Genomic DNA, 16,056 nt, shown 5'->3' with positions numbered 1-16,056 from the left:
CCCATCTAAATCAGGAAGACTGTGGATCCAGTGACATTTCTCTCATTGGCACTGCTGATGGAAACACCTGCTGGGAGTGAGATTCCACACACTCCTTCCCAGTCCCAGGTCTCCTTCTCAGTTGCACTACTGCAACTGGCCCTTGGGCTGCATGGTGAGCTAGAGCTCACAACACTCATAGGCATTTAATACCTCTATTACTTCTAAGCACTCAGCGTGAATCTTGATCATGAAACATAAATACACATTATATATTTGCTGTTTGCCAACATTTATTGCTTAAGCTTGTGCCTGACTAAAAGTATTTGATTTGTTATAAATATAAATCATTGTGTGATTGAAAGGAAATATAGACAGAAGAGTTTTTGTTTATGAGCAATTGAGATGGAGGTTGAGAGAAATTCTTCAGCTGTTTGAAATGGTACCTGGAGCTAGATAAAGACTTCAGTGTAATTAAAAGGGTATTTCAAAGGACTGTAGTCTTACTCAAATATTTATACAGTACTGCTTTAGATTTCAAAGGGAAAAAAAAGCAAAGTGCATGCCTGCTGGTAAATATTACTTACTTCAAAGTGAAGCAGTTCTCAGTGACCAGTCAAATGATTCGTTGTTAGTCTCCAAATATCTTATTCCTCACAGCAGTATTTTGAAAATTGGCTTATTCTAAACTTTAAGGCATTATCAGATGATTATCATCATTCATCTGTACCCCTTTCATAACACAGGCCAAATGTCTGTAACTCTGTAAATTTTCCAGATAGCTAATGACAATAGATTGAAATGTAACATCTACCATATACAAAGAGTCTTGATTTAAAGTCTTCCAGTAATGGGGAGCTCACTATATTTATAGGTAGGTAGTGCCAGTGCTTAAGCCTCATAACTAAAAATTTGCACCTTATTTCTAGCCTGCTTGTACCTTGTGACCCTTTTCTGCCAAATTAAAAAGCCAAATACTATCAGAAATCTCTTCCTCATCTAAATGTGTGTATGCCATTTTTAAGAATTCTCTTTGTCTTTCCCATAAGTGATATAAATGCTCTCTCTCACTCTAAAAAACCCAGTTTTTCCAAACATTGAATAATTTTGTAACTTTCCAAAATTTTAACATCCTTTTTGAAGTATAACATCAGCACTGAACCTGATACTGAATTAAACTGGAAAACTAAATCTGTTTATGATGCCATAAGCAGATCTAACACCGGTTACCTCCTTATAATTCAGTTTTCTTTTACTTGTAGGGCTAAGCACTTGCTGCCTGAACCAGAGCATTGTCTTACACAGCTGAATAACTAGAACATAGCAACGTTTTTGTCAGTACTGTTGTATTCCAAGCTACTGACCTACATTTAGATGGAGGGATTGGGGAGGGTTGTGTTGAGACTTGGACTGCATCATTATATCAGTACATGCAAATGTTAATTTGCCCTTGCTGGCATGCATCTATCTTACAAACGAGTCCAAGTCAAGCTGTGTAGGAATCTATCTTCATCATTTACTACTCTGGCAGTGTGCAGCTCAGCTGAAAATTTTCTGATTTTTTAAATATGTATTCTTCTCAATTATTCTGAAAGATACCAGATAATATTAGACCGAGGCAGACTATTGCAGCTCCGTCCATACCCACCCATTAGAAACAAGTTACTTGGTGAAAATTCCACATTTGCAATTACTTTTTGTGGTCTTTCAGTTAGCCAGATTTTAATTAATTTAATGTGAGCTATACTGATTTTATATAAAGTTAACGTTTTCATCAAAAGGCAGGGAGAATAGAGTCTTTTCAAAGTCTGTATTGTCAACAGAAAATTTATCAACCAACAATCTCATTAAAATGACAAAAATATTTCATGTGTTTGATAAAAATCCTTCTCAACTGACATTAGCTAGTAACATCTTTCAGCTCTACCCGTTGTACATGTTATAGTCTTAACATCTAAAGAAGAATTCCAGGACCAGTTGCAGGTGAATATCCAAGGTTATTCCATTTAACCTGCTTGAATATTGACATAATTTGTTAATAAATAGTGGTAAAGTGAGCAATCCAAAGTTAGGGTTTTTCTTTAAAGTGATAGACAAGTTGTAAAAAAGTAACGGTTCATCAATTGTGAGATGTGTATACTGCTTTTGACCATGTTACTTATTGCCATTTTAATCAGTCTCCCTGTTTCAGCACCTTACAGGCAAAACACTTCTGGCAAAGCTGACAGGGTTTCGTATGCTCCAGCACACACACGTATACCACTGCTTTGGCTATAAATTGAAGCATAACCTCACTCATAGTTCTTGCTTTTACCTATCAGGAGTACCCACTGAGTCACCACAAAAAACTCTGGTCCTTCCTAGGATGGAATAAAATGTGTTCTGAGAATAAAAAATGATTTGTCCCAGGGCAAACACGCTTTAATCTCTAACTCTTTTCTCTCTCCCTCTCTATTTTTCTCTCTCTTTCTTTTATGGAAGGCTTTGTTTGGTTGTTTGGGTTTTTTAAAAAATTAATGATTCAAAGCATTTTTTTTTTCTGGAGGAATGTTTTTTACTGTGTCACTTCAGAGGCACTTGTGCCTAGATGAATTTGTAAAATATAGAACAATTTACAGCTGGTTAGGCAGTGCAGTGTTTTCATGCTGCAGGGCTTGTTCTAAAACCAAGGGTACTTTCCATGTCAGCCTTCCTGTCATTAGGAAAAAAAAAATCTGAAAGGGATCTAGCTGGCTTGTTCCAGAAGGGACCTAAGGGGCAAACTAGCATGTGTGCAGTGTGGACTAGTGCTTGGGCTGAACAGAGTGATAAATGTAAGCACATGATGATTTTTAATCCAAAAGCAACGTAGACTTTTGTGTGCTTCAAATAAATTATATTAACAATAAAAAAAATGGAAGTTCAGAAATGCTGATAGAATACCTGATTAGGTATTTTGTAAATTTAAGGACTGTGAAAAATTAATTGGCCTGAAATCCTGATCTTGATGAAACAATAAATTTAATTTCTTTACCACAGGCACAGATGGTGACTTTCTTGTATTGCCAGATTTGCTGAACTCTCACATTCTTCTTCCTCTTCCCACATCCACCAAATTTATCTTTATCTTTTCAGCCTCAAATCATGCTATTTTGGGTTTGCCACCAGATGTGATTTAGACCCTGAGCTCCATTCTTTCCAGGACTCCAAAGCTCAAGAGAGGGGTCCTGAATCATGGATTCTGCTAGAGGTCCAATATTGTTTCAAGTACATGCTCTGATTCATGCCATGACAGAGAAGCCGTCCCTAGGATTTTTAGAAATACATTGAATTACCAATGCAAAATGGAGATGTTTTTGTTAGAATGTTTGATGTTTTGACAACAGTAAATTAAATTTCTGGTTGAACCAAACAAATGAGATGGCACATATCTCATCTCGAGAAACTGTCTCGCTGGATCTCTCCCCATGTCTGCCTAGTCCTACTGTTCATTCAGTAGTACTCAGCACTGGATACCTCAGAATGTCTCATTCTAATCTTGAATTATTTCCTTACTGTGTTTTATATTTTCAGCCATTTGTTCTTCAAATTTTACTTTGGCCTATCTGATTTCTCTACTGTATGTACCCAGAAGCCTCAGAGACCTTGCTTTTCCTCTGCGTTTCCTAAACAAGAGCAACATCCTTGTTCAGATCTCAAAGTTCTTGCACAGGCTTTCCATTCATCCACTGGTCAGGAAGCTAATATTAGGGGCAACACTTGGAAGAAAGCTTTTCAAGCAAATATGTACCAAAAGATTTTACATTCTTATGCTAGTGATGGCATTATTTTTCCCTTTTAAAAGTCCATTTTAAGATTGCCTTTCCATTGTCTACTCCCTTTCCCACGTTCCCCCTTAGATTGGAGCCCATCAGCTCACTGGGGCATGGGAACTGCAGCACTTCTGAAAATGTAAAGGTTACCCTAATTAGACTTTATTTTTTTCTTTCCTATTGTTCTTAAGCACTGTTGTTTACAATGCCTTGTAAATCCATCTGACAGCCAGTTCCTGCCTATTAGAGCTCCAGTTCTCACCGTCCACACTTACCTATCTTGCAGCTACTCGGTATTATCTGCCTAGCTGTCTTTCTGTCACTTTTTTATCTTTCAGTCTGCTGGAAGGTCCGCTGCCTGATAGATGTCAAATTGAAATAACTAAAGGATGTAGCTAAGAGACAGAAGCGAGCTGTCATTAGGGTTTCCAGCCCTTTTATACCAAATACACAACATTTTAAAAGATTTCAGAGAAATTTGCTCAAAGAAAAGAAAGGAGAACAGAGCTGGAAGATGGTCTCTGTCTTTCATCCTCTTGCACCGTGACTAGAATGTCTGCACCATTTCTTCCAGTCTGCCCAGTGAGGAAGTGAAGAAGCCTCAGGATATTTCCCTTCAGCCCAGAGAGGAAGGAAAGTGCAGCTTCTTCTCCACACATTTGGGTGAAGAACCCAGAGAGGAGCTGAGACAGGGCATGTATCTAAAGAGTAGATGGTGGGGACAGAACTGACACCAGGCTGGATATAGAAGGGATTTCTGAGCATGGTGTTAAGCAAGGAAGCTGGAACAATGCAATTAGACACTTTAAATGTCATTTTGGGCATATAACCTGAGTTAAGCATGAAGAGTAACAGGAGTGAAGAGTTTATCTGGATAATACGCTTCTGGGTACGTGTATGATACATGCTGCAGTTTTAAAATCAAATCACCACTTTGACTAATCGTATTAGTTGCAGCTACAATGTGTTTGAAGAGTTTTGACACCCAAACATTATAGTATACTATCTAATCATCTGGTGGGATAAGTAACAAATCCTCTCTTTTCCTTGTCTTATGCTACTCATTTTTTATGGTATGTTTTTGTCAAAAGAACTTATTGATCAGCCAGGCAGACAGAATCAAACATACTACCAGACAAAACAGTCAGCCCAGTTAGAGAGGTACTAAGCTCCCTTATGAGTCTTAGCACTGCTAGTGGTTTACATATTCCTGTTGTATCAGCGCTTCCTCACCCCCTTGCCTATCGACTTTATCTATCAAATGGATTATGGTCCCATCCATACATGATACAGCCACATTCATCCCTGTGATCACAGAGCATCCCTGCACTGGCCGGATTTGGGTGGAGCATAGTTGGCAGATACGAGACCGTGCACTGGACAGCGTAGACAACAAAATACTGATTTTAGCTATGTGAATGCTGGCCGTGTTGTCTAATAAATGAGATCCTGAAAAAAATGCTATGTACTTTTATGATTAAAGGCAGCACTCTGATATCTACGCACAAGGAGATGAAATAAGGTGGCAGGAATTTGCTTGGCTTTGCAACCTATCATAATTCTTTTTTAAACCGAATTTTCCTGTCTTGCATAATCAGGAATAGTCCTCAGGAGAAATACAGGGTCATATACGAATATGCACATCTGATGTAGAGGAAAAATGAAGGAAGAAAGAGCAGGAAATGACAAAAAAGATTCCAGAACATGCACAACAGAAACAATACATGTTAAGCTCTTGTTATTTACAACTTGAACTTTACCTTAAGAGAAAGCTGGAGAAATGAGAAAAGAACAGAGAGATTGAGGGACATGCTGAATTTAATTTAGAATGTCAAAATGCTGCAAAAATTTTAATTATTGAGTGTCCCTGATTACTATTGTCTAGCTGCCTAGATAGTGTTTTATGAAACCTTCTGCCTGTGTGTGAGGAGTCTGTGTATGTGCATACACATGTGCTTATATATGTGTTGTTCACTGCACTGTGCCTTCATTGATTTCTAGAAGGATCACTTCAAGGAAAAATAAGTATTTCCATCATTTTGCCTTACCTGCCTCTGTCAGTTTTTAACAAATCCACATTTTCCAATTATACTTGTCTATCATTTGACATTTTTATCTGACAAGTAAATTAAGTTCGTTGGGAAGTTTCAGGCTTGAAAGCCCCTTATAGTGATGTGGCTACTTGGAAAAAAAATCCTAATATATTGGACTTTGGCACCTCTGCCAACACAGTAAAATACAAACAAGAGAAACAGAATGATCACTTTTTAAGTACATGCAGTCTCAGCTAAAAATTGTATTGCTTAGAGGTGGAAAGAATTAAGTCAGTCTGGAATTTCTCCCCTTCATGAGTTTGACTCTGGTTTCTGGTAGAAAATATATGTTATTAAACTGATAGATTGCATTCTGTTTTAGCTAAAACACCAAGAAATAGCAGCTCCATTCAGCAGAAATGATCCAGGACACATGACTTTCTTCATCTCAATAGCTGCAGAGTGCTTCTTTGGACCATGGAATCAGTCCCTACATTTGCGCCTTTAATTCTCCTGAATAAAGGCCCTGGGTTGTCTCCTTGGTAATGAATGTCTGTTGAAGAAAACCACAGCTAATTTATGTGAGCCCATGGTTTGCTTTTCTCCTGCTGAATTCACTATTTTTGCACACCTCTTTTTCCTGTTAAAAAAATAAAGAGGGCTGCAGTTTGTCCACTCACTTTCACTGCAGAGATGGGCAAGATAGACTCATCTAAAATCTCCTTCTCCATTTACAACTTCAAACTGTGCCTGGCTGTAACAATCTTTGCAACACTTAGCACAACCCCCGCTAGTCTGAAAATAGTATTCAGCGTTTCATTTGGAGAGCCTGTTATTATTTGCATTGTTACTTGTGTGGCATGATATTTGTTGTGTTGTATTTTTCCAACTAAATCTGACCCTGTGGAACATAACAAAATGCAGAGCTAGAATCCATTCCCATAATATCACTAGATACCATTTTGGAGATTAGCTATTCAGTGAGTATTTGCTACATCATTTATTGAAAGAGCTATATATTTAACTTGTCTGTGGAGAGCTTATGACCACAGATACTGAATGCTGTGTAATTTACTGCCTGTGCATATCTCCATTAAATTATATGGACAGAAATCTAATGGCAGAAATTTAACAAGTTGGTTTTGCTGAAAGTTTGACATAAACTACTTTTGTTTTTATTTGCTTTACTACTATTACAAAGCCAGTTTACACTGCTAATTTTTAAACCACTCATAAATATTATTTTGAAGCCAATTGTTTTTCTTGGAAACAGCATTTTATGAGGCTTTGGGCAGCAAAGTGTGCATTGTATTGGGCTTCATCAACTGCAAAGTGAGAGAATATAGCCTGCTGGGCTTTCTTTTGCAGCAACCTAGGTGATTTCCCTAAGCTTTAATCATCTGGTGCCTGAAGAAAGATGAAGATTTTGCTTACAGAACAGTTTGCAAGTTTACAAAATCAAAGTTGCTTTCCTGATAAATCTAAAATTTATTTTCTTTTCTACGTTTACTACTGTTGTCAGAGGTCATTGAATAGAATTATTTATTCTCCTTTCAGAACAATGTTGTTTCTCATGGAGAGAGAAAGTAAGAATTAGGTAAATGTCATGTGATGAAAATGTTCAAGTGTAACTGAGTTTAAGAAATAAAACTTTGGAGTCACAAGGCAGGAGATAAAGAAAAAACTGAGCTTAATTCTTTTTCTGCTCATATAGTACTTGCTCAGTGAGGACCAACCAGACTGTAAGCAGGTACTTTGTCAATGTAAAAAATTTAGTATTATACAGAATAAACTAATAAAAAGAGCAAGTGTCTAGAGACTGAATAATTTCAGGTGATCTTTTTTAACTCCTGAATGTCCTACAAAAAGCAGAGAGAGAAACATGAGGCATAAGAAAATCAATATTTTTTTTTTTAACTACAGTGTTGCCAATCACCAGAGCATGTTATAGGTAAAACTGTATACATTTTGTGACTATAAAAATAAACACCAGAGCTACAGAAGAGTGTGTGAGGCTATACCTTAAGTGTGCTTTTTCTGTTTTGCTTTCTCCTGAACCCAGTTTAATATCTCTTACATACACAGCACTGCTGCTGACTTCACTGGCACAGCTGGATGGAGAGAAGTTCTGGATTAGATGCAGGATTAAGCTAAACAGAACTAAAGAAAAAATGTGTTCTAGTTTTGTGTCCAAAATCCTGTCATATTCAAACTTTAGTAAATCGCAAATGTCTGATAATGCCAGCTCCTCATTTTAAAAACCTGTAAACACCCTCTCCCCTTGATCATAGTTGGGACCTGGATTACGGTTTTTCACTTCACAGGCGCATTCACATCTGATGTCCTTGCTAAACGCCGAGGAAACTATTTCAGAGAAATTGCAACATTTGACCAGTGAAATGTTATCACGCATTCTGCAAGAACTCTGGGTGATGGAGCTTTAACCTCTTTTCTTTGTGCTTCTCTTTCAGCTTCTGATATGGCTGCGGAGCAGGGACAAATTCTTGTAATCGCCACTGCTGCTGTTGGTGGATTCACTCTCCTGGTCATCCTCACTTTGTTCTTCCTGATCACTGGGAGGTAATTAACACTACAGTGTTCTCATTTCCTCAGGGTCAGAGTCATCCAAAACTAAGAACTGAAGAATAATAGTTAAGTCATTCACCACATTTTCAGTGCTAAAATAAGGGTTAGGCATAGCAGTGTGAATGTCCTCCTTGTTCAGCACTGCTCATACTCACAATTCTATTGTGAGTGTTTTTTGTAAAAACCCAGTTTGGGGAGCTAAGCAATTATGTGAAATCAGGAAGTAGCTAGGCTGTTTTTAAAATAAGTTTCTGGACCTCTCGCCTGCAGAGCGAGAATTTAAAAATACAATGTACCTGCACCCTCAAGGCTCTGACATTAGAAGGCAAAAAACAAAAAAAGACACAGTATTTTTTACAAAATCTCATAACAGTCAATTGCAAAGCTTTGGAGGGTGTAACCTTAGGATTTTTGATGTCTTGGGGTTGGCAATGTAGCTTGCTAAAGGCACTTGAGTGGAAAATTTTTTATTACTTTTACTATATTAAATTTCTAGGAAAAATTATACACAATTATGTATATATTTTATATGCACATTTCTGCATGTATTGAGAGAAAATATAGGAATTAGGTAATGAAATTAAACTAAGGAAAACTTTACTCCAGAATACTAGAATGATTCTAATGCCTGTGATATCACTGCTGAACAGATAATAGCTTCCTGAAGGTCCTGTTTTATTGCTTTTTGGCTTTTTGTTTCAAATTGGATTGAAGATATCCCAATTAAATATACATTACAGCAGTACTGTTGCACTGGCAGGGGAATTCACTAGTCTGGACAATGATTATTTTTTATAACTATCCTGATTCTTACAATTCCTTTAGTACACTGCTGATTGTCCACCTTCCTTCAGTTGATGTGTTGATCAGGATCAAATAATGACATTATGCAAATCGGATGAGAAAGCATTTTGATTTGAGTGGCCAGATACCATGCTCAGTCACACACTGAAGGTTTTACGGGAACTCACAAATTCTAATTGGACTTGCTAAAAATCGCACGTAGAGGTCGGAACGTCAGTCCTTGCTGGAGCTCAGATTCCCACAGGCGTAGGTGCTTCCATGGTGCCTTGTTTCCTTTTTCACTGAGCCTCCGGGTGTTTCCTGTGTGATTTCAGGACTTCACCTGCTTCCACCAGGAAGCAAAGCGGAATGTAAGAGGACAAAGACATTATGTCCCCGTCTCTTCTGTGAGACATCAGTGGCACCAGAGTGCTGCCACGGATCAAGAAGGCCTAAAACCAGACTGATACTCTCTAGAGGTATGGGCCTTGGAGCGGAGGAGTCAGGCTCATAGCTCTGCAGTAAGCTCTGCAGAGGAGGTTGTGTGGGCTCTGGCCCCTCTCTACCCTTTTCCCCTCTCCCTCCTTCAGACACATAAAACAGCCGGTGGAAGAGCTTCCGTGTGAGGAGGATTCTCTGTGGAGTTTCTTTCTTACCTGACTTGGGGACAGAAAAAAATCCAGAGTCGGGATAGGATTCTGCACTATTCCTGTCCTGGTTTAGAGCTTGCATTTACACTTAGAAAAAAGATATTACACTGACTCCTCTGAATGTGATAATGGTCATCGCAGACGGAGCTGATATGAATAGACAGTGCTGCACTTTCAGATTTGTAATGAAGTTTCTGTATTGTTGGTATAGCATTACCTCTGATTTGAAAAGAAAGTGAAGTCCTATCAGGGCAGGCCAGAGGTTTTATTTGCAGTACCCTGGCAACCAAATATGGCACTACAGTAGCTACCATTAGGTGAATTAATGCTCTCTCTGCTAAATAATAAAACCAGTTAGGTCTAACATTCTGTTGAAGTTAATGGGAGCAGTTAACATTGGAACATATTGTGACCTTAGACAATCTTAGAAGCTAAGTAAATATTCCTACAATTACTACAAACACTGATGAACAGGAGAGTTTTTCAGAAGAGAGAGGAATTATTCGGACAAAGACAAACTTTCGGAGAAAATGATTGTGTGGAATCCTTACATCAATCCTGAAACATAACTCAAATGCTTCCTGTAGAAAAAACTCACTTAACTCAGGAATGAAAAAAAAAATGGAAATGGGTTTTCTTCTGTGTTTATTGCTCCTGTTTGCTAATGTTAAGGATATCAGAGGTTCTCTTAGCTTCCTAACATCTTACTCAATGGGACCATTTCAATTATGTAAGATACGATTTCATTTTGAAGTGCTGCTTAAATGCAGTGATAAGAGTGTATTCCACAGAAGACAAAGAAAGAAAATTTTGAATAAATACTCAATTTACTCTAGGACTGGAGGCAAATTTCTGTGTGAAAAATGAGATTGGTACCCTACAGATGTGCTCTGCTTCACTGTTTAGAATTAGCAACTTGATGAGCTGTCGAGTCACAGGACTGGTGATGAATCTATTCATAGTGGAGAGGCTGGGTTAAATGAGCACCTGCCTCTGCACTTCGCTGAGTGATTATCCACCAAGAGCAAGCAGCAAGCACGGCTGTCAATTGCAGATAGAAAAATGAAAGCGACAGAGACTTCGAGGCGCAGGATATGCAGTGAGATGGGGGTCTTGGCTAAATTCCAGGAAATACAATGTTAAAGCTTAGTGTGATTTAGTCTTATCATTACAGAAATTATTCCTCTCCAATTGTTCTGTAGCCAACACTAACAGGGAATGGGGGACCTGGAGCTGGAAGACTCCTCTGCTGCTTATTACTCACTGGCTTCTGTAGTCAAACTTTGGGGCCACATGCATACTTAGGAGGATTGGACAGGGTTAAAGCCTTCTTTCTTTGGCTGTTCCCTTGGGCAGGCAGTTCAAGTGTAAGAGCTTGTGTTCAGTGTTCTTGGCAGTTGGCACCCTACAGAGCAGTTGTTCAGATCCTCAAAATGGCACTAGCATGCTTAGTGGTCCCAGCAACTGGTGTGTAATCTGAAGATTTCCACAGAAGCTGAGAATCCACTGGTGGCTGTTTCCCTCCGTAAGGGTACATAACCAGGACAGCTTCAGAAGTTTCCCTCCATAGGGGTACATAACCATGACAGCTTCAGAAGTTTCTGCCTGTCAGGTGTTCATCATCACCTCTGTAGCAATGAATGAATTTGTGAGCATTCCTACTCTGTTTCAGTAGTTTAAATGAACCATTGAAATGAGGTGGGGTGTTCACATATTTCTCATATCTCCCTTGTTAGGATTTTACTGGATATACTATCTATAATTATAGCTTATTTTATTTTATAAGGCTGGTAATGAACACACAGAGGCCAGTCATTTTTTTCAAGCTGGTCTTGGAACTGAATGTCTGTACACCAAAGCATATGTCCAGATGCACTGCTGTTCTCCACTGGGGCCAGTGCCCCAACAGCCCTTAGCCCTTAGCCTGGCCCTTAGACCAAAAGATTTCCCTCGAAATCATACTTCTTAGGCTCTCCAGTGAGTGAGAAAGAGCTTTAAGACCAAGAGCAAATATTTTGGTTTTTCTTGACTGAAACAATTGCTCCTATCATGTGACCCTCTAAATCACCATTTACAGCCCTGCAGGTAGGCAGCATTCAGGCTGGGGGAGATTTCATTACAGGGAACCTGAAAGGTTGCCATGGGGCAGTTTCCTCCAACATACCCTTGCACTGTCAGTTAAGGTTGCTAACAATTCATGAACATCCGCAGAGTTTTGTGTTGTTTGCCAAGGATTTGCAATTTTATAGCAATCATACAGGCATACGCTAAATCATCATATTCACATAGCAGGCTATGTATTGTTTATCCCATATGACAGCTGCTATCTTAGAAGAAATAGTAAGTCAGTGCCTGGCTCAGACTGCACAGAGCTACTCAGAAAAAAAAAAAAGTGGTCCTGATGTGAAAAAATATTTTCTTTTTTCATGATACATGGTAAAGTCATAGAAACTATTATCTTATGAAGAAAATGTGAGCTTTTTTGACCCACTGGGTGTTAAAGTTGATAGGATAAGGTTTAATTAGCAGCACAAACCAATGCATGAAAACAAGAATGCAGGGAAGTAATAATTTATTAAAGTATCAGGATTCTTTGAAGGAGTCAAACTTGGAAATGAAGTATTGCATCAAAGGAACTGAAGTAGTCATTTATATACTAATCATTCAACCATGATTTATTTGTATTTGTATCTAATCTGTTTGTAGTTCTTCATGCATATTTCTCTCTTTAGATTCAGAACTAAATATATATTCCAAATGCAAAGATTTTGGCTTTCATAAAAGTACAGATAAAACTTAATGTACATTTATTTTATGCATGACAAGTATTTTAATTAAAACCTCACTTGTTTTTCTTAAAAGGTGCCAATGGTACATAAAGGCCAAAATGAAATCTGAAGAGAAAAGAAGGGCTCATTTGCAAAATGGACATTGTAAGTAGTTCAACACTGTGTTGCATAATATCTATATCATGTTTTAAAAGAAGAATGTTCATTGTTTTCTGTACAGCTTTTGCCCTTGATGTTTTAATCTGGCCATTTGAATAGTTCCTTATTGTCTGCACCATCAAGGACGTTTATTTTTATTTGTATGTCACAGAATCACAGAATCACTAAGGTTGGAAAAGACCTGTAAGATCATCAAGTCCAACCTAAAAAAAAAAAAAAAAAAAAAAAAACCCAAACCACACAACAACAACAAACCACAACACACCAAAAACCAACCCACCCAACACCACACAGCACCATGCCCATCAAGCTACATCCCACAATGCCACATCCACGCGCTCCTTGAATACCTCCAGGGAGGGTGACTCTACCACCTCCCTGGGCAGCCTATTCCAATGTTTCACTACTCTCTCAGTAAAGAACTTTTTCCTAATATCTAGCCTGAACCTCCCCTGGCGCAACTTGAGGCCATTTCCTCTAGTCCTGTCACTAGTCACTTGGGAGAAGAGACCAACACCCACCTCTCTGCAACCCCCTTTCAGGTAATTGTAGAGAGCGATAAGGTCTCCCCTCAGCCTCCTCTTCTCCAGGCTAAACAACCCCAGCTCCCTCAGCCGCTCCTCATCAGACTTGTGTTCCAGACCCCTCACCAGCTTCGTCGCCCTTCTCTGGACACGCTCCAGCACCTCAATGTCTTTTTTGTAGTGAGGGGCCCAAAACTGAACACAGTATTCGAGGTGCGGCCTCACCAGCGCCGAGTACAGAGGCATGATCACCTCCCTGCTCCTGCTGGCCACACCATTTCTGATACAAGCCAGGATGCCGTTGGCCTTCTTGGCCACCTGGGCACACTGCTGGCTCATATTCAGCCGGCTGTCAATCAACACCCCCAGGTCCTTTTCTGCGGGGGAGCTTTCCAGCCACTCATCCCCAAGCCTGTAGCGTTGCCTGGGGTTGTTGTGGCCAAAGTGTAGAACTCGGCACTTGGCCTTATTGAACTTCATCCGGTTGGCCTCAGCCCATCGATCCAGCCTGTCCAGATCCCTCTGCAGAGCCTTCCTGCCCTCGAGCAGATCAACACTCCTTCCCAACTTGGTGTCGTCTGCAAACTTGCTGAGGGTGCACTCTATCCCCTCATCCAGATCATCAATAAAGACATTAAACAAGACCGGTCCCAAAACTGAGCCCTGGGGGACTCCGCTTGTGACCGGCCGCCAGCTGGATTTCACCCCATTCACTACAACTCTCTGGGCTCGGCCGTCCAGCCAGTTTTTTACCCAGCGAAGAGTGTACCTGTCTAAACCACGGGCCGCCAGCTTCTCCAGGAGAATACTGTGGGGAACAGTGTCAAAGGCTTTGCTGAAGTCCAGGTAGACAACATCGACAGCCTTCCCCTCGTCCACTAGGTGGGTCACCTGGTCATAGAAGGAGATCAGGTTGGTCAAGCAGGACCTGCCTTTCATGAATCCGTGCTGGCTGGGCCTGATCCCTTGGTTATCCTGCACGTGTCCCGTGAGCGCCCTCAAGATGAGCCTCTCCATAACCTTCCCCGGCACCGAGGTCAGGCTGACAGGCCTGTAGTTCCCCGGATCCTCCTTCCGACCCTTCTTGTAGATGGGCGTCACGTTGGCAAGCCTCCAGTCATCCGGGACCTCCCCCGTTGACCAGGACTGTTGATAAATGATGGAGAGCGGCTTGGCAAGCTCCTCCGCAAGCTCCCTCAGCACCCTTGGGTGGATGCCATCAGGCCCCATAGACTTGTGCGTGTCCAGGTGGCATAGCAGGTCGTTAACTGCTTCCTCCTGGATCATGGGGAGCCTATTTTGCTCTCCATCCCTGTCATCCAGCTCAGGGAGATGGATACCCTGAGGATACCTGGTGTGGCTGTTAAAGACTGAGGCAAAGAAGGCATTAAGTACCTCAGCCTTTTCCTCATCCTTCGTGACAATGTTCCCCGCCGCATCCAGTAGAGGATGGAGATCCTCCTGAATAATCTCTTGATATGTCCTCTTGAATAATCTCACTGAATTCACTCTAGTTAATAAGGTTTTTTGGTATTCTATTAATAATAATTACCAGTTTTTCAGGTCTATTTCTTTGAATTCTCAACTGGTCTGGACCATATTGAATTCCTGCCTCAAAATTCCTCTCTTGGTGACTATGTTCCTTGTTTGTATCCAGTTCTCTTTGGCTTTAGGGTTCTACACTTCCAGCCATCCAAGAAATAAAAAGTGGGATGGGTTGCCCTCCTTCATGTTCCTGCTCACTGATTGCTACAGTGAGAGAAAATCCTGGCAATCTCTCGTGGGCAGTGTATTAGTTTATTTAGTTTGGTTTAGCTACTTAGTTTAAATTACTAGCCTCAGTGTTTTATGTTAAAGTAGCTATTTAAAGTTTTTATTTATTCAAAGGGTGTTATACAAATGGTATTAAGTTGGGTTTTTTTGTCATTTTTGATAACATCCCTGGAAACACTATGATCAAGACAGAAATCCAGCTGGCGGCCGGTCACCAGAAGTAAAATCTTTTTTCAGGAGACACCACTTTATCCAGCCAAGTGGCTCTTTCTGTCAAGGAAAAGGGGACATTTCCCCATAAAGCACACTTCCTAGGAAGATTTGTTTGTCATTTGTTTCCAAACATGGTCAGAAAGGAAAAAAGACAAAAACCTTCCTGCTGGAGAGTTTGACATATGCCTCCGAGACCATGACTGAATTTGAGAAAAGCCTCACTCAGTGTCTTTCAGGCCAGTGTAAATGATGACTGTATTTCATGTTGACACAAACCTTCATCTCAGAGGCTTTTCATTCATTTGCAGTTATCTCAGCACCAGACTTGAGGGGGCAAGTCTCCACTCATGTATGTGCTCCATAGAACCAAGGATAAAGAGGGATTACTGTGATTTACCCAGCAGCTAAGACTGTATTGCCAACAATACTCCCTCCTTTACACTGAGCTCTCAGCACCTCCATAAGAAGTACCTCCTTCGTGCTAGGAGCACAAAGTCTTTATCTGACTGCTGACTACCTATAGATTTGGTATCCAGAATGTCAACCTGAAACAATATGTGGGGCTGCACAGCCTCTGCTGGGATCAGTATAAGGGTGACCTCTCCTAGACTGGCTGAAGCTGTTTAAAAAAAAGCTCTGCTGCAAAACCTGCAGTGGCCCATTCCTGCTCCCAGATTTGTCATGTCCACGCTTTACATCTATGCTTCTGCTGTGTGCAGAAGAAAACCATCTCCTGTTCATCCTTCCTCTCTCCCTTGGGAGCTTGGTGTGAGTCA

General features: G+C 40.3%; 1 protein-coding gene across 3 annotated transcripts in view; it reads left to right on the top strand.

The window, feature by feature from the left end:
• EPHA6 (EPH receptor A6) overlaps positions 1-16,056 on the top strand; it is a 519,060-nt gene that overhangs the window by 386,971 nt on the left and 116,033 nt on the right. For all 3 annotated transcript variants that reach the window (XM_059816426.1, XM_059816418.1, XM_059816431.1), the window contains 2 exons: positions 8,275-8,383; positions 12,685-12,755. In XM_059816426.1, the coding sequence (XP_059672409.1) occupies positions 8,275-8,383; positions 12,685-12,755 (180 nt within the window). The remainder of the gene's footprint in view (positions 1-8,274; positions 8,384-12,684; positions 12,756-16,056) is intronic.

The sequence above is a fragment of the Gavia stellata genome, chromosome 1 (assembly GCF_030936135.1).
Source record: "Gavia stellata isolate bGavSte3 chromosome 1, bGavSte3.hap2, whole genome shotgun sequence".
Lineage (NCBI taxonomy): Eukaryota > Metazoa > Chordata > Aves > Gaviiformes > Gaviidae > Gavia > Gavia stellata.
The sequence above is the reverse complement of the archived record's forward strand: the minus strand, read 5'-3'. Positions and strand labels throughout refer to the sequence as shown.